At 34.2% G+C, this 21,868-nt stretch overlaps 4 protein-coding genes across 7 annotated transcripts; all 4 read right to left on the bottom strand.

Annotated features, from left to right (window-relative positions):
- Window positions 1–3,381: 3,381 nt before the first annotated feature.
- On the bottom strand, window positions 3,382–4,210 carry LOC125216060 (uncharacterized). The gene has a single exon (XM_048117671.2). It carries the CDS (start codon window positions 4,128–4,130, stop codon window positions 3,504–3,506), a length of 627 nt encoding a protein of 208 aa, XP_047973628.1. The 5' UTR covers window positions 4,131–4,210; the 3' UTR covers window positions 3,382–3,503.
- A 1,777-nt stretch (window positions 4,211–5,987) lies between these two features.
- On the bottom strand, window positions 5,988–6,822 carry LOC125212945 (late embryogenesis abundant protein At1g64065-like). Its single transcript, XM_048113258.2, has one exon. It carries the CDS (start codon window positions 6,730–6,732, stop codon window positions 6,175–6,177), a length of 558 nt encoding a protein of 185 aa, XP_047969215.1. The 5' UTR covers window positions 6,733–6,822; the 3' UTR covers window positions 5,988–6,174.
- Window positions 6,823–11,558: 4,736 nt separating this feature from the next.
- Window positions 11,559–14,869, bottom strand: LOC125209025 (uncharacterized). Of its 4 annotated transcripts, XM_048108605.2 has the most exons (9): window positions 14,623–14,867; window positions 14,165–14,298; window positions 13,952–14,086; window positions 13,243–13,359; window positions 12,677–12,805; window positions 12,394–12,573; window positions 12,184–12,324; window positions 11,919–12,095; window positions 11,559–11,851 (listed from the first exon to the last, which is right to left on the bottom strand). In XM_048108605.2, exons 2-9 carry the CDS (start codon window positions 14,285–14,287, stop codon window positions 11,621–11,623), a joined length of 1,233 nt encoding a protein of 410 aa, XP_047964562.1. In that variant the 5' UTR covers window positions 14,288–14,298; window positions 14,623–14,867; the 3' UTR covers window positions 11,559–11,620. The 4 variants fall into 4 exon arrangements, with proteins under 4 accessions (XP_047964562.1, XP_088925571.1, XP_088925570.1 ...); XM_089069445.1 differs by having other exon boundaries at window positions 13,243–13,346; window positions 13,952–14,066; window positions 14,165–14,869; XM_089069444.1 differs by having other exon boundaries at window positions 14,165–14,867.
- Window positions 14,870–19,057: 4,188 nt separating this feature from the next.
- On the bottom strand, window positions 19,058–19,931 carry LOC125216558 (late embryogenesis abundant protein At1g64065-like). Its single transcript, XM_048118304.2, has one exon. It carries the CDS (start codon window positions 19,855–19,857, stop codon window positions 19,303–19,305), a length of 555 nt encoding a protein of 184 aa, XP_047974261.1. The 5' UTR covers window positions 19,858–19,931; the 3' UTR covers window positions 19,058–19,302.
- Between the last annotated feature and the right edge of the window lie 1,937 nt (window positions 19,932–21,868).

Genomic DNA, 21,868 nt, shown 5'->3' on the forward strand with positions numbered 1-21,868 from the left:
ATCCCGTCCCCAGCTTCACCTGCGGCACATGCCTACGGGGACTTGGTGAGGGTCGCCATGCAAAGGACGTTGTTGGACACGCACAACACCCTCAGGCAGTGCGAGGACCCGGGTGAAGCCCAATACCTCAAGAAGATGATCAATGATCTCCAACACCAATTGGGAATGCTTTAGACCAGCCTTATCTGTAGTGCACTTGTTTTTATTTCCACTCTTCCCCTCTTTCTATCGTTGTAACTTTTTTTTTTAATTAAGTAAATGTAGGATTTGTCTTTAATTTGTGGTGCTTTTTATATTTATTTTGCTTGACATATTTGCAAACATAAAAATTAAATACAGAATAGTACTCCCTCCGTCCCACTAAAGATGACTCACTTTCCTTTTTGGTTTGTCTCAAACAAGATGACTCATTACTAAAATTAGAAACGCCTTTATCTCTACTTTATTCCCTCTCTTTTACTTTCCTCTCTCCACCCAACACACAAAATAAAGATGCATAAAATCCTGTCCACAATGTTACCATGACTAAACATATTCATAATTGGAATTACCTCCCTTACACGTTTTTATTTTACAACCTTTGCCGGAGCTCTTTCTGCTCGCATCTCTTCCACCTCCTTTCGGAGAGCGACAATAAGATCATGGTTGGTAGACTCCCCTATCTTATTTTCACCACAAAACGTGCAAGTTTGCAAAGCCTGCAGAAACTACTAAAAAGATAAAAATAAAAATAAAAACGAAAATAAAATAAAAATACAATAAATAAAAATTGAAAGCAGTAAAATCCAAAGTAATAAAATTATCCGTTTGAAGATATCACTCCAAAGTGAGTTGTCTTCCCCGGCAACGGCGCCAAAAACTTGATGCACTATTTTCTAGCACTATAAATACGTATACAGAGTAGGAATAGTATAGCTAAAGGTCAGTACCGGATATCGAACACGGGGAAGACGAACACAAAGTGTCTATCCTCTACTAAAACTCAATTACTATTTGGAAAACCGAAAGATTTTGAAAACTTTTGAAAACAGAAAACAATAGCAAGCAAATAAAAACTGATTGCAAATAAATCACGGAGATAAAATATAAAGATAAGGGGAATTCCAGGGATGTGCGTTCACTGTTATGGTTATACAAATTCCAAACTACAATATCCTAGCACAATTATTACATTGATAGGACGAGTCACTTAGCTTATGCTCATGCGATACAAACGTTGATTACAATCTTAGGGTTGTCAATCCTAATACGTAACTCCAAAAAGCTCCTAAGACCCTTGAAAAGTCATCACTCTCAATTAACAGTGTCGTTTTAAGGGAAACTAACTGTAACGTCTACTAAGTGGACCTAACTCACTAGAGCTCTCTCACAGTTATGAAGCAAGTTGTATTAAATCATACATAATTGTGTCACTCAATCATGTAGCATCAAGATTACTTAGGGAAGAAACAAAGTAAAAACAAAAAGGATATTAAATAGAAAACTGGAATTGCCGTTTTAAGAGAAGCTAACTGTAGCGTCTACTAAGTGGACCTAACTCGCTAGAACTCTGTCACAGTTATGAAACAAGTTGTATTAAATCATATATAATTGTGTCACTCAATCATGTAGCATCAAGATTACTTAGGGAAGAAACAAAGTAAAAACAAAAAGGATATTAAATAGAAAACTGAAATTGCCGTTTTAAGAGAAGCTAACTGTAGCGTCTACTAAGTGGACCTAACTCGCTAGAACTCTGTCACAGTTATGAAACAAGTTGTATTAAATCATATATAATTGTGTCACTCAATCATGTAGCATCAAGATTACTTAGGGAAGAAACAAAGTAAAAACAAAACGGATATTAAATAGAAAACTGGAATTGTATAACCAAAGTCGTTACTAACACATCCCCGTAATCCTATGATTTTAGTTACACATAGTGAAATAAGCTAAACCATAGATTGAAGGGAAGACAATTTGAACATAAAACTAAAACAAATAAAACCCGTATGTTGAATCCTTGTCGTTCTTGAAATCCTTCTTCAACTCCTTGCACAATGACGTTGTCTAGCTTTTAATCTTTGGGAATTTATGTTGCAAAAAGAAGCTCTCTTTTGATGAAGCTTGAGGTCCTATTTATAGGAAAAAGTCATTCCTCATTGTAGAAGAAAAATATCTTCAAAATATGGTAAATCTTGGTGCAGAATCTAGGGCTCTCGGATTCGCTGCCTTTCTTCTGCGGGCCGCCGCACCTTGGCCGGTGATCGCCGCGTTGCAGTCCAAAGTCTCGGTACCTTCGGCGGCGGACCGCCGCATGACCTTCGGCGGTTGCCGGGCAAGACTCGTTTCCAAGCGTGGATTTCCGAGGCGGGCCGCTACAGATCACTGACCACCTGGCGCCGACGGTCGCCGTCTGAACTACAGATTTCTAGACTTTGCGTTTCGACTCCCTTTTTCGGCTCAAATATGCACATTTCTCACAAAACACGTCAAAATACCAAAATGTATAAAATATGCAATTATTGGACGTGTAGAGTGATTTTGACATTAAAAACGGACCAAATAATGGCCTTAAAATAGTGCAAAATCTGAGCGTATCACTAATATATAAATTTTGGATCCTCATTCCACTAACTTTTTCAACTCACTTTTCTTCATATTTCTTAAACTGTGTCGAGTCAAGTTTGGACAATATTTTATAGACCAAGTGAGTATATGAAGTTGTGTTCAATTTATGTAGTAATTTTCTATTTAACAATATGCCTTCTGTTACGAATTTAACCAGAAATTTAATTACGGAAATGCCCCTAGCCCTTGCCACCACAAAATAAGCTTTAAACATATGAAAATTTTGGATAGTAGAATATGTAAAATGAATGGATGCGATCGGATACTTACACTAACTAAATAAGGCTTGGATACTACATGATCCACCTTATATATAATATAAATATATATATAGACGTGTGTGTGTTTGTGAAATTATATACCCCATTCGTCCCTGAAAGTTTGTCCAATTTTTTCATTTTCGTTTGTCCCATAAAATTTATCACATTTCATTTTTTACTATTTTTAGCAATTGACCTTATATTCCACTAACTCATTCATACTCACATTTTATTATAAAACTAATATATAAAAATATGACCCACGTTCAACTAATTTTTTCAAAGCATCATCTTCTCTTCTCTGTTATAGCGAATAAAATTAAAATCAAAACAATCTTTTTCACAAGTTGAAAATAACATCATAAATGTCATAAGAAAATAACAATATGTCTGTACCAATTCAAAAATCTCAAAAACCATGAAAACGATATTTACATCAAACATGAACAAAAATATACTACTCCTATTTACACAAATCAAAGTAATCATCATCAAAACCAAACTCATTAAATAAGCAAAAATAGATGAAATTATTATTATAAACAACATGATCAAAAGTTCAAAACCAATATAACCACAACACAGCACAATAAAACAAAATCAATATACAATCAAATAAATAAAAGAAGTCCATCACTTGCATGTCAAATTCTGCACACCATTGTTCGCCAAAACAACAGTGAAGTTACAAGCCATCTCCGCCGTCTTCTTCCTCTTGATCACCCTCATCAGCTCCACCTTCCCTCTCATCCTCGCCTCCACCACAAAATCCATCGTCCCCGACGCATTCCCAGTGCCGCTGCTTCCCAAATCCGCCACAAAATTGACCTTCTTAGTCGAACGCGCCCTCGCACGCGCCTCCTCGATCGCAAACTCCGCCACCGGGCCTCCTCCGTTGCCAGACCTAATACTAGCCAGCGTACTCTCATACTTGTAACGCCCGAAATTGGTGTTCTTCACCGTGATCCGCGCACTCAGCCTTAGGTCGCTGGAGGTAGGGCTGGAGGTTATGACGATATTCTCCAGCCTCACCTTTGGCGTCCTCACGCGCATCACGGTGAGGGAGAAAATTAGGATCACCGCCACTTGGAAAACCGCGAAAATCGCGATGTATGCAATGCATTTCATCCTCTTCTTCTTCTTCATCTCCGCCTCAGATTGGCTGGAGTAGCGGCCGTATTCCTCGTCGCTCCTCGGGACTACTGTCGCCGGGGCCAAAGGGTATCCTTGCTGGACCTCCGGCTGGTATTTGTCTGTCATTTTCAATATATGTATAGATAGGGTTTGAATATGGAAAAAAGGCACGAAGATATTTGTTGAATGTGAAAGAAATTGAGATATTTGAGTGAGGGGGAGAATGTGGTATATATAGGTTATTTATGGGTTGTTTCTTGGAAAATGTGGCTTTGAAAATTGGGGTGAAAACGAGTAATTGGGTTTGGATATTTTGACCTCAAAAATGGATTGAGGTTTTCTTGGTGTGTGACAAGGTGAGTACGGACATAACGGTCTTTGTTATAATAGTTAATTTATAGAAGCTTCTCATTGAATTTGTAGTGTATACATCTCTTATTTTCTTGTGTTGTGACTATGTGGAATGATTTTAGGGATTATATCATATTCAAATCGTGAATAGGGACCCATTGATGGTCTAGTGGAACTACTCGTGTACGACTTAGCAATAACGTCTTCTCTCAAATACGTTAATTTGAATTTACGCGCTTAACATAATGTATAGTACTTTGATTGTATTTTTTATTTATTTCTTAACCTTCTTGGGTATAGTAGCTAGAGTTCTAGAAGATATTTTTTGAAACGATAGAAAAAATAAAAGCTAGATATATGGATATTAATTAGGGGAGTTCGATAGTTTCATTTTTGTACGATTAGTTTGTTATTATTGAAGGGGGAATATATTGTTCCGAATTAATTCTAAAGTGATTTATTAAAACAAAAACACATCATGATAAACGATGGACAGATAATGGAAAAGGTCAATGAATTTTGTGGATTATTTGTACTTGTCGGACGATTTCAAATGGAAGAAAAAGGTGTTTGCTATTATTAGTGGCGGCTTGAAATTTTGGCTGAAAAACTAAGCCGTCTGCTCAGAAACACACATTCACATTTGTGCGTCATTTTCCCAATTAATTTTCAGGCATCTTCAGTGAGGATATTCAGTGATATGAAAAGATTTAGGTATTGACATCACAGTCGATAAAATAATCTGAAATGAAAAATCAGTGGAAAGAGTGATGCAAACATGTCACAAGAATGACCAAACATATAGAAGAAACAGTTTGTCTGTTGGCCTCAAGCATGTTTCACAAGCCAACATATATGTATTACTCCCCGTCCCGGATAATTCGGGTCACTTTACCGGGCACGGATTTTAAGAATTGTAATGAAAAGTGGGTTGAAAAAGTTAGTGGAATATGAGTCCTACTTTTATATATTAGTTTTATAATAAAATAATAAAATATGAGTAGTTATGAGGTCCACTACCAAAAATGGTAAAAGTGAAATGCGATAAATTATGTGGGACGGACCGAAATGGAAAACTGGGACGAATTATCCGAGACGGAGGGAGTACAAGTCATCCCGAGATAATTGATGTTATTGGCGTCGCCGACGTCGTATGTTGGAACTGAATCAAAAGCGGTGTCCGATTTGTATAGAAGAGACATGACAAGGATCTTAACATACCCTATACTACTAATATTTTTGAAAATTTCTCTACTACACAATGATATGAGTTCCACTTTCACTAAAATAGAGTACTATAAATAAAAAAGACATGATTATATATATTTTTTATGTGTGAGTTGACCTAGGATAAAGCTATAATAATATTTAAAGCCCAATATCTTAGGTTCGAGTTGATTGTACCATACAACATTTAAATTTATGTTCATTTGCAAAAGAAAAATAGAGACATGATCACATGATCATTACTACTCTCTTATAGTAACTTGGATGCGCATTGAAAATAATTAAAACAAATGTTCCAGATTTCTGTTTTCCATGCGATATTAGTACAAAATTATAGTTATTCGAAATTTTATAAGTCTACGTTTTGCACATAGCAGTCAAGCAAGCTCACACAAATAAAACAGCTTTAATCCAAAAAAATATGACTAAATTATAGTAGTATGAAACAGAGCTAAAATCTATACTCATAACAATTAACATGTAAACAGAGATAAATAAATCAGAATCCACAACAATGGAATCAACAAGAATGGAATCAACAAATAAGTAAATAAAAGCCCAAACCAACATATAAAGTCCTAAAACATTATAACTAGTTACATCTCAAATTCTCCACCTGCCTGTTACCCAAATTGACACTCCAATCACAATTCATATCCCCAGATTTCTTCCTCTTGATGATCTTCATCAAATGCACCTTTCCATTCAACTTCGCTTGGCTGCTGAGCTTCAAAATTCCAGAGTTTATCTCATTTCCCAAGTTACTATCGGATACTACTCTATCCGTACTAACATCCACGTTGACGTTGAACCTCTGCGTTTTCCTAGCCTTGGTGCGCCCCCGCGAAATCACAGCTTCCCCGAGTGGCACCCCATTGTACAATACGACAAGCGTGGCGTTGTCATACTTGAAATGGCCGAAGTTGGTGTTTTTAATTGTGAATTGAGCCAGCAGCCTCATGTTGATGGAAGTTGCGGTGTTGTTGTTGGAGCTGAAGCTTTCGACTACCATACCGTTGAACCTCACCTTCGGGCTTTTCACCTTCATGACCGTGAGGGCGAAGAGTAAAATGATGGCTGCTTGAAACACCACGAATATTGCAACGTATGCTAAGCATTTCTTGCCACTTCTTCCTTCTCCTTTTGACATGTTAATTTGTGGAATGAAAGATAGTGTTTCTTTTTGTTTGATTGTGAAAAGTGAAAGTGAAGTAGGAAATTGGGTGTGTTTGTGTTAGGAATGAAGAAATGAGAGTGTATATATAGGAAAAGAAAATAAGTTGTTGAAGTAGATTGGTTGCCTGAAATGTCAAAGTAATACTGCGAATGCGCGTTGTTGTACTTATATAATCGTGTTGTGCATTAGACAACTATTTTAATTATAATTAACGAAAACGTGTTTGCTGACTTTCTTCAACTCAAATGTCAGAACTAAATCGTCATTAATGGATAGTTTAGAACTAACGTGTTGTGGCATGATGAATCAAACTCTTGTTACATAATCAAATAGCACAATAACCGAACTAGTAAAAATTAAACGAAATCTAATTAAGTACAAAATCTACACTTTTGTGAGAATCGAATCAAAATCCCTCATTAGCAAGAGACGTTTGGTACCTTAATCTTTGGTGGAAATTCTGATTAAATACTGAAATCTTATAAACCATGACATATGTCCATATGATCGACGAATACGAATATTTTTGAAAGGAAGATATTTTTCTCTGAAATAAAGAGGAAGATATTTACGAACATGTCTTAATCAGGAATAGCGAGTCATAAACTAGAAATGATTAAATTTTTTAGTTGTTAATTAATCGTAACCACCCCTTATAAATATTAGTATAAGAACCGAACTAAATGGGTCAGTATCTAGAAGGACAACGGTAATTATGTCAAGTTTTAATTCACACCTTGTCTACATCAGTTTATACTAGTTTCTAAAAAAATATTTGTGACCATTGTAGGTGAGTAAACCTGATATGACGGGTAATACTTGATCGGTTTCATTAAAAATAAAATATTTTTCTTTTTAAATTATACAATTAAAAATAAAAAATTTTATAAAATAAAAATAAAATTATTTCTAATTTTCTTTGCTCTTATTATACTATTATCTTTTCATTAACTCACATAGCAACATTATATAAAATCTCATGACGAAAAATAAATGATTCTTAAGTTAAATAGATGGAAAGAGTATTAGAAAGCTCCTAAGAATTTTTGAACAATACTGGACTTAATTACAATAAATAAAGAGCAAAAATTCGTATATTTTTAATTAAAAATAACACTATTAATTAATTAAAATCAATATTATCATAATAATTTATGTAATTTAAAAATATTAAACTTAGTTTCATTACATCACAACAAAAATTTTCAAATTCTTTAATATAGTACTACTACATTGTAAAATACTTAGAATTAAATTATAACATTACAAAACATAATTTTAAAATTATCAAAATTGAAAGAACCACAAACCTCTCTCTCAGCATGGTTCCTTGCCTACAAGTTAACTATGTGTCTGAAAAGAAAACTAGAAATGGATAATTTGAAATCGATGAGTATTCGTTTTAGAAAGAGTCCAAATTTGATAATAAAATTTTAATTTAATACAGTAAATCCATATATGAAGTTGTTACAATTTCGAGATCAAAGTCAACTTATTCATACTACAGACGAATAAAATAGTCTTTTTAATATAGTGCCGATAAAAACTAATCAATAACTTCAAGAATAATGATATTGGTATCACTTGATTCATTAACAAGAGTAGGTTTGATTTCAATTTTCCTTAAACTACATTTATTCTGATAATTTAATCAAACTAAATGAATGATTCGCTTAAATTCCTATTATTCGGATTTCTAATATTTTAAGAACGAGCATATTGATTGATCGAAATATTGAGACAGACTTTTAATTAGAGAAGTTGGCATTTGACTTGATCTAAGGACAATTTCCTGAAATTTTGGCGAAAGCAGTGAGTTAGTTTAGTTCTAGACGCTTTGTAGGAGTGTCGAGAAAGTTGAGCATCAATGATCTCATAAGTATTGAACCAAATTTATTATGCAATTAATTACGAGACCTAAAGCATTAATTTGTGCTGTGGCCATATACTTATAAGTTAGATAACATATTTTCATGGTTCAAACTTGGTGTTCTAATATTAATGTCGACACATACTGCTAGAAAACACGATCACGAATTAAAAAATGAATTGAGACACAAATAAATAAAATGTGAGCAAATGCATTGTAACATGATTTTTGGTTGACATATTATGAATAAGATTAATTAAATGCAAGAATCTACAGAGTGCAGATATGTGAATCAAAGCAAATAAACATCCAAATCTTGTAAATGAAGCAATAAATACAGATATCTTGGAAAGGGGGATATTTACAACTGTTTCTACAATTGTTGAGTCATACACATACATATATACTACAATAAAGTGAAGACTAAATTATGATATAGTAAAGCAATTGAAACAAATCCCTTTTAAGTAAACTTATAGAAGGATGCGCATATAACGGTGAGTTTACGCTGAATTATTACATGGGCTATCTACTAAGTTCTCCACCTATCCGTGAATAGGAGTCTCGTTTTTCAATTTTATCATAGATAGTAATAAAGTGTCACATTCCACTAACTTATTACACTCACATTTCATTTAAAACCAATATATACGGTGGAATTTATATTTCACTAACTTTTTTCTATCTATTTTTTTTTAATATTTCTTAAAACTTAAAACTAGTGCCGCCTATAAATGGAACTCCTGACTAATGAGCAATTTGAAAAAAGATGTGGTGGAGAGCAGGGACGGAGATAGCACTGGCCAAGCCGCCACTCCAGCGGGGGCTTGGCCGGTGCGGACCCAGTATCCCCGCCCTGGACGCCATCGCCGCGCTCTGCACAATCCCTAGCCGCCATCGCCGCACTCTGCAATTGTGCGTGTGAGATTGGGGAAGAAGATAGCCTTACTGGGCTATTAGTTATATGTTATGTTGGGCTTGGGTCATTAGGGTTTAGTGTTTGGAATGAAAGCCCAAATTTATAAGTATCTAATTAATTACTAGTATATTAAAAGGGGAGTGTTATATTGCTAACTCAATACCTAATTGTTAACTACAATTAAATAATAGCCATTAGATATTCAAATTAAGGGCCTAGATCATCAACCAAGAAATATCAATACGATCAACAAAAAACGTCAATAAAGCCATAGGATTAATTCCATAAAATATCAATAGGGGTATTAATGTCAATTAACTACATGTTTAGTTATAACTAACTTTTAAAAGAAATCCCAAAACTTTAAATTCATATAGCATATATCAAATTAAAGATAATTTTTTAAGGATTCCAACGATATCATATATGCATATGTTCCGACGTCAAAATTTGAAAAAAATAAAAAAATATTCAATTTTTTCGTAAAGCAGAAATGTCAACATACTATATAAAATATGTCAATATAATACATGTAGAATGTCAATATAAGCAATGGGTTAACATTCTTAAAGCATCGTGTTGACATTCTCAAAGCATTGTGTTGATATTTCCGAAACACTATATTGACATTTTCATCTAAAACCCTAATTTGGCGTTTTTTTTTAATCTTTTTTTATTTTATTAATAAACACGAAAATTACACGTGGCAAATTATAGACCACACGTTTTCTAAAATCCTATGGCCTTAAATTAGTTGTAGTTAGCAATTAAATGATGAGTTAGCCCATTAAATAGTAATACTATAATTTATACATCTTCACGTTATTAAGAAGATGCAACAATAGATATTCTCTCACATTCCAATTTCCAAGTTTACACGCACCATTTTTAATTTAATATTTTTGTGATCTTCTTCTTAATATTATAGTGTACACTTTATTAGGATATTTCTTTAGTCTCTTTTTTAGATCCATCTACTTTTTCAATATTATAAATATTTATATACCAATTTTTAGGGTCATATTCTAATGATTATAACACCCTAATCCAAAATCAAGTCCAAATCTCCACCCTTAGATTTTAAAATGAGTGGATGAGATTAAATCTTACGAATCTCAATAAATAATAGACAAAATATCAACAAAATGGTAATATCGTCATTATGTTATCATATGATAATTTTTGTGAATGTTTTTTATATCAACATAGTGTATAACAAATATCAACAATATGACATAAGAATATCAACACTAGTAGATTTTTTTCTGACGAAACCAATGAAATTACTAGTTGAAGCCATTTTGAGTTGATTGCATGATTATGTTGGAACAGCAATACATCATATGTTAGAGTGATTGCACTACTTGTTTTACTAAGCCGTCTGGTTTCTATATTATGAATATATTACATGGAAATCATCTAAGCCTGTTAACTGATTATGATTATGGAATACATCATATAGCGATGACTTGGCCTCAAGCCCCAGTCATGCTAGAAAAAGGAGATCCATCATTAATTGCAAGCATCAAAACAAGACAGTGTTGAACGTCGCCTTAACCGGACGGAACCAGTATGGGACAACTCTGCTTAATGCATTGCAGGAGCAGCAACAAACTGGAAGGCTCCCTCTCGATCTTAAGATAAATGTGCCCGTCATCCCTCAAGCTCAGGAAGGTCAGGACCTGCATGTTCATCGTTGATAGTCTTACAGCTAATAGTTTAATCACCATAAAAGCAAGTACTTGTCATTTTGGACTCAAACTCTCAATAATTATTATGGGAAGACATAAATATCACATCCATCTTAAACGACGGAGAAGAAAAAAAGAAGTTTTACGAAGAACCTTTATTAAAGTTCATTTCACAATATAAATTATTAATTTTTTTTCTATGTTTTTTGCCTACAATATATTTGGTTTTTGCTATTTTATACTACCTTCGTCCAAAAAAATTTGTAAATGACGTGGATTTTAATATCGAATTGATAAAGTGAGGGAGGGAGAGAGAATGTGATGAAAGTAGTGACAGTAGATTGTAGGGTTGAATGAAGCCAAAATAAATAGATGAATCAATCAGCACAAGGAGTTGTGTGGCAAAACTGCATTCGATTGGATTGAAGAAGATGTGAATGGTATGAAAGTGATTCCATCTTTCCGGAGAGAGTTGGGGTCGATTCCTGCTTTATGAGCTGCAATCACTCCTATTGCTTCCCAGTAATTCGATACCTTCACCGCTGAAATCCCAAGTTTCTCAGGTGTATCATTCAGCACAGTCTCATTCTCTTCAACCACAACTATAAGCGGCTGAAACAAACAACACCATTATCACCAACGGGGGCTATTTGAGGATCTTCGAAACAAGGATACTTACCCTCTTTGTCTTCCTAGTAGCAAACGCGAGAGCTGCATCTCCTCCACAAGCATCAATCGGCAGAATCACACTGTCCACGTCACCACCTACTATACCATTCCTCGAATCCCCTGATAATGAGTACTGCGGGGCGCTGCTCAGACCAGCAAGCACACACGGTAGGAACGTGTACCCTATCTGCATTCACACCACAACAATTTTCATCAAAACCTCATTCTCTTTGTAGAGTACTTAATTACACGAACGAATTAATGAATGTACGTACCTCTTCCGCGGCTGATTTGGGGCATAAACGAGGGCTCACTGGGAAAGGCAACATTGCAGGAGCGTGCGCACAAGGAATCCCAAATTTCTGCACCACGAGATGACTTATCACCGCTTCTACGCCTGCCAAAACATCAACTCCCTGCTCAAATCCAAACCCCTTTGTTAGTATGCAAAGCAGTAATTCGTGCATAAAGGTAATAAAATGTACCTTTCCTTGCCGATACTTGTCTAGATCATCGTCATCGTCATCATCTGGAAAGCGAGCTACAACTGCTATGGCATTAACGCCACTTCTCTCCACCAACGTTTCCACAGCCCTCAATAGGGAATCAGGACGGTTTATCCTACCAGTCGACTTTCCAGTTTTCAGGTCAACCCACTTTTCCACCTACAGCATACATCGAAACTCAGATCTTCACTCTAAACTTTAATAAGGATTTTAAGTTACACCACACCAAGTGATATAAAGAATCTAGTTATTAGCTGCAGACCTGTAGTGCAGCATCTGTGACAGTATATTCTACAACAGGCAGACCAAGAGAAGCCCTTGTTGCATCCACCACCTGCAAATGACGAAGGCGAAGATCTTCCTCTATCCCATAATCAAGAACTAGCCCCACCTAATTGGTATTGCCCAAGTTCTATGTAAGAAGTGAGTCCACATTCAGCTCTTAAACATGAAGAATTAAAGGCTAAAGAGGAAACGAAGAAGCAAGTAGGAACTAGCCGTTAGAGTTAGTTAGTTTGTTAACAAAGAGCTGTTGGAAGCTCTTGATTCTTGTTTCTTGATTCTTTTCTGCCAGATTGTATGAGCTACATATATAGCTCCATTGTTTGTATCTAGTTAGTAAGTGATCAATCAATAAAGAATATTCCTTTTCTCCAAGAAACTACTCTCTCTTCATCAAGATTAGTGTGTGCTTGGTGTGTGTGTTCTGTGTGAGTTACAAAGAGAATACCAAAGAGTGCGTGAGCCTTGTGTGCTAAGATAACATTCCATTTCAAATTCTAACAAATAAACTTATGAATAGCCAGCACAACCTCAGGACATGCTCACCTTATTCTGATGAACTGGTTCCAGTGCCCAAAGGCCTTGAGCAAATCGATCCAGTGCATAGCCCTCAACATATAGCACATTTGGCATTGGCCAGTAAAGCATTGCTGCATTAAGAACCTGAAGAATTACACCTTTTTACCATGAATTGCCTTTAATGCAGAATCCACCACATTTACTTACAATGAAATGGGACTAATCTAATCAGTTTCTTGATGTTCGAGTTTGACCTTAAGCCATATTCATTTGCGATTGATTCTTCAAGTAAATCTTACACAACATTACTACACAAGAGGGCCAACATGAACCTAAGCATTGACCTATGCTTATCCAAAAAAGGTTGCTCCCTTTCGGAATTGCTTTATGCCCAACAAGTTTAACTTGTAGTACAAGCTAGATAACAATGAACTAACCAACCAAAGATGAAGATCACATTATAAGGCGAAAACTAACGAGTTTCCAAGCCTCATGGGGAGTTTACTTTACACAATTTAGCATTTTTATCCTCTAATCCTACTCTTTCAATGAGGTATGAGTCCAGCAAATTTAGCTCAAATGATGGAGATATCCCAATGCAATAGATTACCCTATATACTTTTCCGGGATAATAACTTTTCTATATTGTTATGTGCTGATCTTTTATTCCTGTAAAAGAACGTGCTGATTTTGGAACAAAGATAGATTAACCTCTACGTTTTTGACAGGAACATACATTGGGATGAGAGATGAGGCAGTCGACAACAGAGGCCAGAGCTCGAGCTACCGGCAAAGCATCTCCGGCGTAGCCGCCAATGGCCGCTCCTACTCCAGTTGGCACTATCATCACACTAGTGTACGCCCTTTTAAACTGTTTCAATAATCCACAACAAAAAGTTGGGATTTAAAAAAAAAAAATTGTTTTCCAGATATAATCTTTCCAGCTTACCTTATTTGGGAGGAGAGAGGTCGAACATGAGATTCTCATGGGGGTGGCTGAATTCTGCGGAAGCCGCCCTAATCTCCGGCCAACGCCGGCAGGAAATGAACGGCCAAGACTAAGGCTCGTCATTCAATTTCAATCTACACCAGAAATATTACTATGGTCTATGGTTGATGATAAGATTATAAAAAGACACTTTTGCCCCTTCAACAAAGCACAATAGATAGATATAGAGAAAAAAAATCCGTTGTTTCTCGTGCTGAACACATTGGGTTGGAATTTTATGATCGATTTAATGCTACAGACACATATCCACAAATCACAGGCTGCTCCAACTGTTGAGCTGAAAAATGTATTGGCAAAATGGGGGACCCGTTGCAGTCTTCTCAACAAAGTGGCTGAAGCACGGAAGAAATTCGATGAAATGCCTAAACGAGATGTGGACCTCTCTTCAGAATCTTTACCTCAATATCAAACGACCTAGAAATGTGATCATAAAGTTACTGCAGTGGGAGCTAACATGGCTGCCAGAAACAGCTACTTCTTCTGTCTGGGCGGACTGCTGTAGTAGTGTGGGAATGGTGAAGAAAGGGGATAAGATATAGGGAACCTTATCTGCCCGGGAGAGTGGAAGGCAATGTAAGCACCGTCGATGGGAGAGAGGAGAGCGGAAGGAGGCTGGATTTAATTGATTGAGGCTGCAGATAATGTAAATGAGCCCAATTTCGAAATTCATAAGTAATTGTAATTATTTATGTTGTGCTAATTTGCTAATTTATTAAATCCAGATAAATTAAGTTTTATTAAACTACATCTTCAGATTTCTTTAAAAAAATGTAATCTCCTTTTTTAACCAAGGAAGAACATCAAAGAGAATAATTAATTCGGTGTAGAAATGATCCTCCAAGTAATTAAAACGTCAATTTAATTGACAAAGACTAAACCTTCGAGCCAACGAAAATTCAAGAATGGGCAAAGAACAAAGTCCCTTGTTTGACTTTGAACCCCAAATAATTTATGGCCAGATTAATTAAATCTCCAATTTAATTATAGCAAAAAAAAAAGAAAGAAAAATTAAATCTCCAATTTAATTATAGCACAAAGTTAAATAAAGATAACATAGAAATAGAATGTGTATCATCAAGTTAGTATTACTGCTAAATTCTAGCTTTTATTCTGAAAAGGGAATTTATGAGGAAAATAACGTGAAGAAGTGAAGGACTAGTCATACTACTAGTGATTGATTTCCCTTTTCGATTGTCCTACTATAAATGATTGATTTTTCTTTGAACAATAAATAAAACATTCATTTTACTATCTCTTACTTTTTTTTTCTCTGTCTTACTTTATTATTTTCACTTAACTCAATGAATATCATTTTCTTATATCTCGACTCAGAAGAAATCAATTGCTTATATTTTAGGAAAATTTGAACTTGTGTTTTTTGTGTGTGTGTGTGTGTTGATTGTCTATTTAAATGGAGTTGTCTTGCCATAAATGTTTTATGTATGACCTCGATGTGTTCGGTTAGAACTTGTTAGTCGAATTTGGACTCGAGTAAAGGTGGTGACACATATTCGGATTAGTGTAAACATGGGACCGACAGCCAAATCAACGTTTTTTGTGATCGTGAAAGCTGGACACGTTCCCGACACGAAAATGTTATGGTGATCATGGGCTCTTGAAGATTCTAAAATATTTGTAGGTAGCTAATCCAATTACAAGAATGCTCCACTAATAGTCTAATAGCCATAAGAAATGAGAGATAATCCAATTATGATAATGTCTCAGTGTTAACCATAACATATGGTTTTTAACACCACATCAAGTGGTGAATAAGCTCGAGTAACAAAATAGTTATGGGCTGCAAAGATTCCAAAAAAATCCCGCATAGGGCCACGTCCAAAAAAATCAACGGAGAGAGAAATCGTCTTAAGTTTGATTTAAAACGGGTGCAAAATTAAGAACATAACGGATCGACTAGGCCTTAGACAATTCCTCGAGAGCCAAGCTTCAAGATGGCTGCCTGCAAGCACGAATGCAGTTGCAAATAAATCACATTTCATGATTATCCAAAACGACTAATCAGCAGGATTATGCTTGGATTTGAAATTGTGGTGGTGCTCTTAATTTTCTCTTCTGTAAGTTTTAAGTAGTTTTTGATTGAGGTTGGAATAAACAAACATGTATTTGAGAATAACTTCATTTCTTTAAATCTGGCAATGCATATTCAATAACACCAGCTGTTAAGTCTTGTATCATCACTTCATAATTGATTACGGATTATGAAAATATCAAAGCTTGAAACAAAGACTAGAGAGACATAAATAACTCAAAAACTCTGGTAAAACAAAATCCCATCTATAACTCTACAAGGCATGACCCTTTCAAATACTGAGGATCACAATAGGAATAGTATTCGTAGTTCTACTCTACTTGGCAACCACAGCAGTTGTTTGCTAATAATTTTTTTCATTCATCTGGTGTATAAGGACAGTAATACTACCCCATTAAAATTTAAAACTGAGAAAATATATCCAAGGACGGAACCAGAAATACAAATTAGCCGGTGCTAAAATTTAATAAAATAATAATAATATTTTTAAAAATTAGTTAATATACTACTATATATATAATTCGATTTATTGTTTCGTTAAAATAAATACATCTATAAAAAGAGGTATTAGAATCAAAACTAATATAGTTGTTGTAAATTAGTTAGTCATCTTTTCATTGATTCTACGTCTTTTAAAATAATGAAAAAAATAAAATAATGAAATCCACTAAAAAAAACTCACTAATTACCAAGTGATTTACTGACAACAAAACATCCATTGGCATTTACCAATGGATTATCAGGGATTAGCCGTTGGTAGTTTTACCTACATCATTTCCAACGGGGTAGTGACGGAGTTTGGCATGATTATTATTTTATTATATAAATTTCCGAGGGAATGTCGGCGTGGGAAATTTAAACAACTACTTATTGTTTTATGTTTGTCCTGATTGTAATTTTGGGTAACAGGGGGACTTTGTTGATCGAGATTACAATTAATAGTCTTGAAGTTTTCACCATCCTTTTGCTTCTCAAAGCAAAGTGTATATAATTCAGTTCAGGAATATTTATCTCTTAGAATTGGTATGTGTCATTATTTGTCATCACTTTTCTACCAGTTTCCTCCTCTAAATAGCTAATATGGTGTGAATAGTCATTTAATATTTCGTTCAGTTAACTTATAGGACTTAACCAAGATATGGTTTCTTCAGCTTTAGCTTTGATCTTTTATTTAGTAATTGCTATTATCCTTAATCCTTAGAAGTTAATAGTGGACTATAATTCATTGACTTTCTAAAAATCTTCTCTTTACCACAAATATTATGTTATTCAGCATTAGAAACTGGTGTACCTATTTTAAGCCATAGTAATTTGTAGTAATAAACTAAAATTAAAGCAGTTCTTTCATGAATTTTAATTGTACATCCACTTAGATAAATTATTGCAGGTTATGAAATAACTAATTGTGTAAAGGATCCAGCTGACAGGGCCCAAATTAGGCTTTAATGACTGACGTTGATATATATTCAATTTTCACTTCTTTACAATGATCTATGTAGTTGATGGAATCCTCCCATATGCCATCTCTGTTGGTGGTTTGGCCTAAATTTTTCAAAGATGGATGAATCCTGAAAATGCAATTTTTTTTTGGGGGTACAAGTTGATTAGTCACTAACATTTTATGTAGCAAATTGTGCGTTATACGCATTAGGCTCCTTGTCACTCACAATTAACTAAAACTGCTAACTCTGTGTATCCACTACAAAAAAAAGGGGTTGTTTGCTACTAAATATTTGCTCGCAAATGAACTTGTGCTAGCAAAAGTGCTCACAGGTTTGCTATCAACGGTATATCTAGCACACAAGGTGCTCGAAAATTGCTAGCAAAATGAAAAGTTGCGAGCACGATTCTATGCTCTTTGCTAGCACGAGGGGGCTAGCAAATGGCCGATATTTTTGTAGTGATAATAACCATGATATTATTTTAAATTTATAACTTAAAACCTGATTTGTCAATATGTTTACTAAGTACGATACAAATGTTTGAATTGTGAAGTTAATGATATCTACTCATTAAAATCTTATACAAATAAAGAAAGCTCAAGGTGTCCACTTAATTTAATTTATTTTGCGTAAATCACTATTATGGTTTAAATACATTAATCTGGAGAATAGCTAGAAGAAATTCAAGAAATATAGGCTTCTGATGGAGATATGATCATCTCATCTATGAGTTATAAGAAGAAATATTTAAGTATCACTCTCAGTGATATCAACAATTTCACATTAATTCAACCAATTAAATCACTTTTTCAAGAAATACAAAACATCTAAATTATACAAGTAGATATCTATTTTGTGATAAGAATTAATGGTTCGATTGATTAAAAAAAATCTTGATTTGTGAATTGTGATACAATTGAAAACGTTTTGCAATTTAATTGGTAAAAGATAAATTTTCTTCGGTTGATGACATGGTAAAGAAGTTCTCTGCCTTAAAATGATTGAAAAATGATTGGTCAAATTGTTGATTCAGATTCATAAGGAACATTTAACAAAGAATCACTTTAGTTTCAAATGAATAAACAAACAACCGAGAGTGATAATTCGTGAATCATTTAGTCGAATTGAATCTCTGCGTCAGACAAATTCTTCATTGACATAATAAAAAATAAAAAATCACACTAACATAGAATAATTAAGTAAGAATTTCTAAAAGGACAAAATAATTCAAATCCAGTAATAATAAAACTTAGTTCTAATTAAAGAAATTATGATGCTAGAAGATTTGAAAGATGAAAAATATTAAAGAGAAGAAAATGATTGATTAATCTGTAGATTACCCCCCTACTTTAAAAAAAAATCATTGAAAGAATCTAAACAAATTCTGTATTTGTATCTTACCTTACTATTCTCCCAATTAACAAATTGTATACGTACAACATAAATGAAAGGTTGAAAATAAAAAAGGAAATTGAATTGAACGACATTCACCGCACAGGTAAAGGAAAAATACAAAATAAATACAACAAATTCCTACGACGAAAATCATATACATATGCATATGTATAGGATGTAAATAAAAAAATTTAATTGCATTTCAAATTTTCCACCTGCCTAGTGCCCAAATTGACATCCCAATCACATTTCATTTCACCAGATTTCTTCTTCTTGATGATCTTCATCAAATGCACCTTCCCATTCAACTTTGCTTGGCTGCTTAGCTTCAAAATTCCAGAATTAATCTCATTTCTCAATTCACTACCCGATCCCCTAGCCGTGCTCACATCCACAGAGATCTCAAACTTCTGCATTTTCTTGGCCTTGGTGCGCCCCTCGGGGATGACATGCTCCCCGAGTGGCACACCATTGTGTAGTATGATGAGAGTGCTCTCGTCATACTTGAAATGGCCAAAGTTGGTGTTTTTAATAGTGAGCTGAGCGAGCAGCTTCATGTTGATGGAAGTGGCTGTGCTGTTGTTGGAGGTGAAGCTTTCGACAACCATAGCGTTGAATCTCACCTTCGGGCTCTTGACCTTCATGACTGTGAGGGCGAATACTAAAATGACGGCTGTTTGGAACACTATGAATGCTGCAACGTATGCTAAGCATTTCTTGCGGCTTCTTCCTTCTCCTTTTGACATTTTTGTGGAATAAAAGATTTAGTGTTAGAGTGTTTTTTTTCTTCTAGAAAGTGATTCGAATGTGTAAGAATTTGTATGAGTATTGGTGTTTAGATATGAGAAAATGGGAGCCTATTTATAGGTGAAGGAAATAATTAATTATTGAAGGCTGAAGTTTCTAAGTAATGTTGTTATTGTGACCAAATGACTAATGCGCGTTTTCAAGGGCCTTGACTAATTGGTGTAATGTAAAATGAAGCAAAGAAGAAAGCATGGATTACATAGGTTAAATATATATACATGTGAGTAGGTAAGTGTATAAAACATGATTAGGTATGATGGTATAGCAGAACCAGTGTTTTTTTTTTTTAGAGTGAACTTCAAAAATGGTCCCTGGACTATGGGTTTATCTCGAAAATGGTCCCTGAACTTTAAAAATATCACCAGTAGTCCCTGGACTAAGGGTTAATATCAAAAACGGTATTTTGAGACGAAAATGCCCTTTTGAGGGGTTTTGAGGGGTTTGGGCAATTTGGTCTTTTTACACTTTTAACATTTTAAATCTGATATTATTTTAGTTATGTACTAAATCTGATATTATTTCAAAATTATCATTCTTCTTCCCTTTTGTCATCCTTCACTTTGTTTCTTTATTTCAATATTAGATTTAATTTTACAAAATTAAATTTTAAATTTTAATTTTTAAATATCAATTTTTTAATTAAAACTATTAATTTATGGAAACTATAAATATTGATTAAAACTATTAATTTTTGTTATTTAATATAATATTAAGCTGAATTGAAGAAGTACAGAAAAATAATATTAATCGTGATGGAAAAATAAGAGCTATTCTATTTAGCCTTCGTTCGGTTGTTATAATTGCTTGTGATTGAATATTATGAAGTCGGCTAAAAATTTTGTATAGGAGTATTTTTGTTGAAATTTTCTAGTCATTTTGATTGATTGTTTTCAAATTAATAAACGAAAATTATATTAGTCTTACATTAGACGCATATTTATTTCAGAATAAATCGTGTTATATTGTCTATTTATGATTAAAGCTATTAAATATTGATTAAAACTAAGACGTTGTTATATCTTATTGATTAAATATTAGACACTATCAAATATTGATTATGACTAATAATTTTTGTTATTGAATAATTTTTATAATTAAAAAAATTTATTGATATTTAAAAAATGAAATTTAAAATTTAATTTTGTAAAATTAAATCTAATATTGAAATAAAGAAATTAAGTGAAGGATGACAAAAGGGAAGAAGAATGATAATTTTGAAATAATATCAGATTTAGTACATAACTAAAATAATATCAGATTTAAAATGTTAAAAGTGTAAAAAGACCAAATTGCCCAAACCCCCAAAACCCCTCAAAAGGGCATTTTCGTCTCAAAATATCGTTTTTGATATTAACCCTTAGTCCAGGGACTACTGGTGATATTTTTAAAGTCCAGGGACCATTTTCGAGATAAACCCATAGTCCAGGGACCATTTTTGAAGTTCACTCTTTTTTTTATTGAATAAAAGACTCAAACCACCAACGGCATTGAACAATAAAAGTTTCAACCCAACAAAAAACGGACAACACGATCACCAAATAATTGAACGGACATCTAGCCAAAAAATAAAGACACAAAAGAAACTAACGACAGAACCATGACCAACACACCTCCCGCCAACAAACAATGCAACAAAGAGGCAAAAGCAACACCACCGCCAAAGCTGAGAGTTATCCCAACCGTAAGAAAAAGAGGGAAAAAAGAGGCATGACGAAGTTCACATTTGTAATAGAACCAATGTTCATAATTAACCACAACGGCTATAATAAAAGCTGGTTATACCGACTAGCCAAATAAGGATGGCAACATTCGGTAATACCTAATCATTGGTTATGATGTGAATATCTTAGCTTTGAATTATGTACTGGTCATAGGCAGAGACAAGACTATGATTTTGACGTTGAGGGATCCTATTTAAGAATGCCGTGGTTTCTTTTTTAGCTACGAAGC

Source organism: Salvia hispanica, chromosome 3 (assembly GCF_029641045.1).
Source record: "Salvia hispanica isolate PSC_SH4W2 chromosome 3, Shi_PSC_v1, whole genome shotgun sequence".
Classification (NCBI taxonomy): Eukaryota; Viridiplantae; Streptophyta; class Magnoliopsida; order Lamiales; family Lamiaceae; genus Salvia; species Salvia hispanica.

What these genes read in the sequence shown, in the direction of transcription:
- LOC125209025 (XM_048108605.2), bottom strand. Translation starts at nt 14,287, where the DNA reads ATGACGAGCCTTAGTCTTGGCCGTTCATTTCCTGCCGGCGTTGGCCGG. An exon ending in AACCAGTTCATCAGAATAAG is followed by an intron (nt 12,806 to 13,242) that starts GTGAGCATGTCC and finishes AATACCAATTAG; the next exon opens with GTGGGGCTAGTTCTTGATTA. An exon ending in CTACTAGGAAGACAAAGAGG is followed by an intron (nt 11,852 to 11,918) that starts GTAAGTATCCTT and finishes TGTTTGTTTCAG; the next exon opens with CCGCTTATAGTTGTGGTTGA.
- LOC125216060 (XM_048117671.2), bottom strand. Translation starts at nt 4,130, where the DNA reads ATGACAGACAAATACCAGCCGGAGGTCCAGCAAGGATACCCTTTGGCC.
- LOC125212945 (XM_048113258.2), bottom strand. Translation starts at nt 6,732, where the DNA reads ATGTCAAAAGGAGAAGGAAGAAGTGGCAAGAAATGCTTAGCATACGTT.
- LOC125216558 (XM_048118304.2), bottom strand. Translation starts at nt 19,857, where the DNA reads ATGTCAAAAGGAGAAGGAAGAAGCCGCAAGAAATGCTTAGCATACGTT.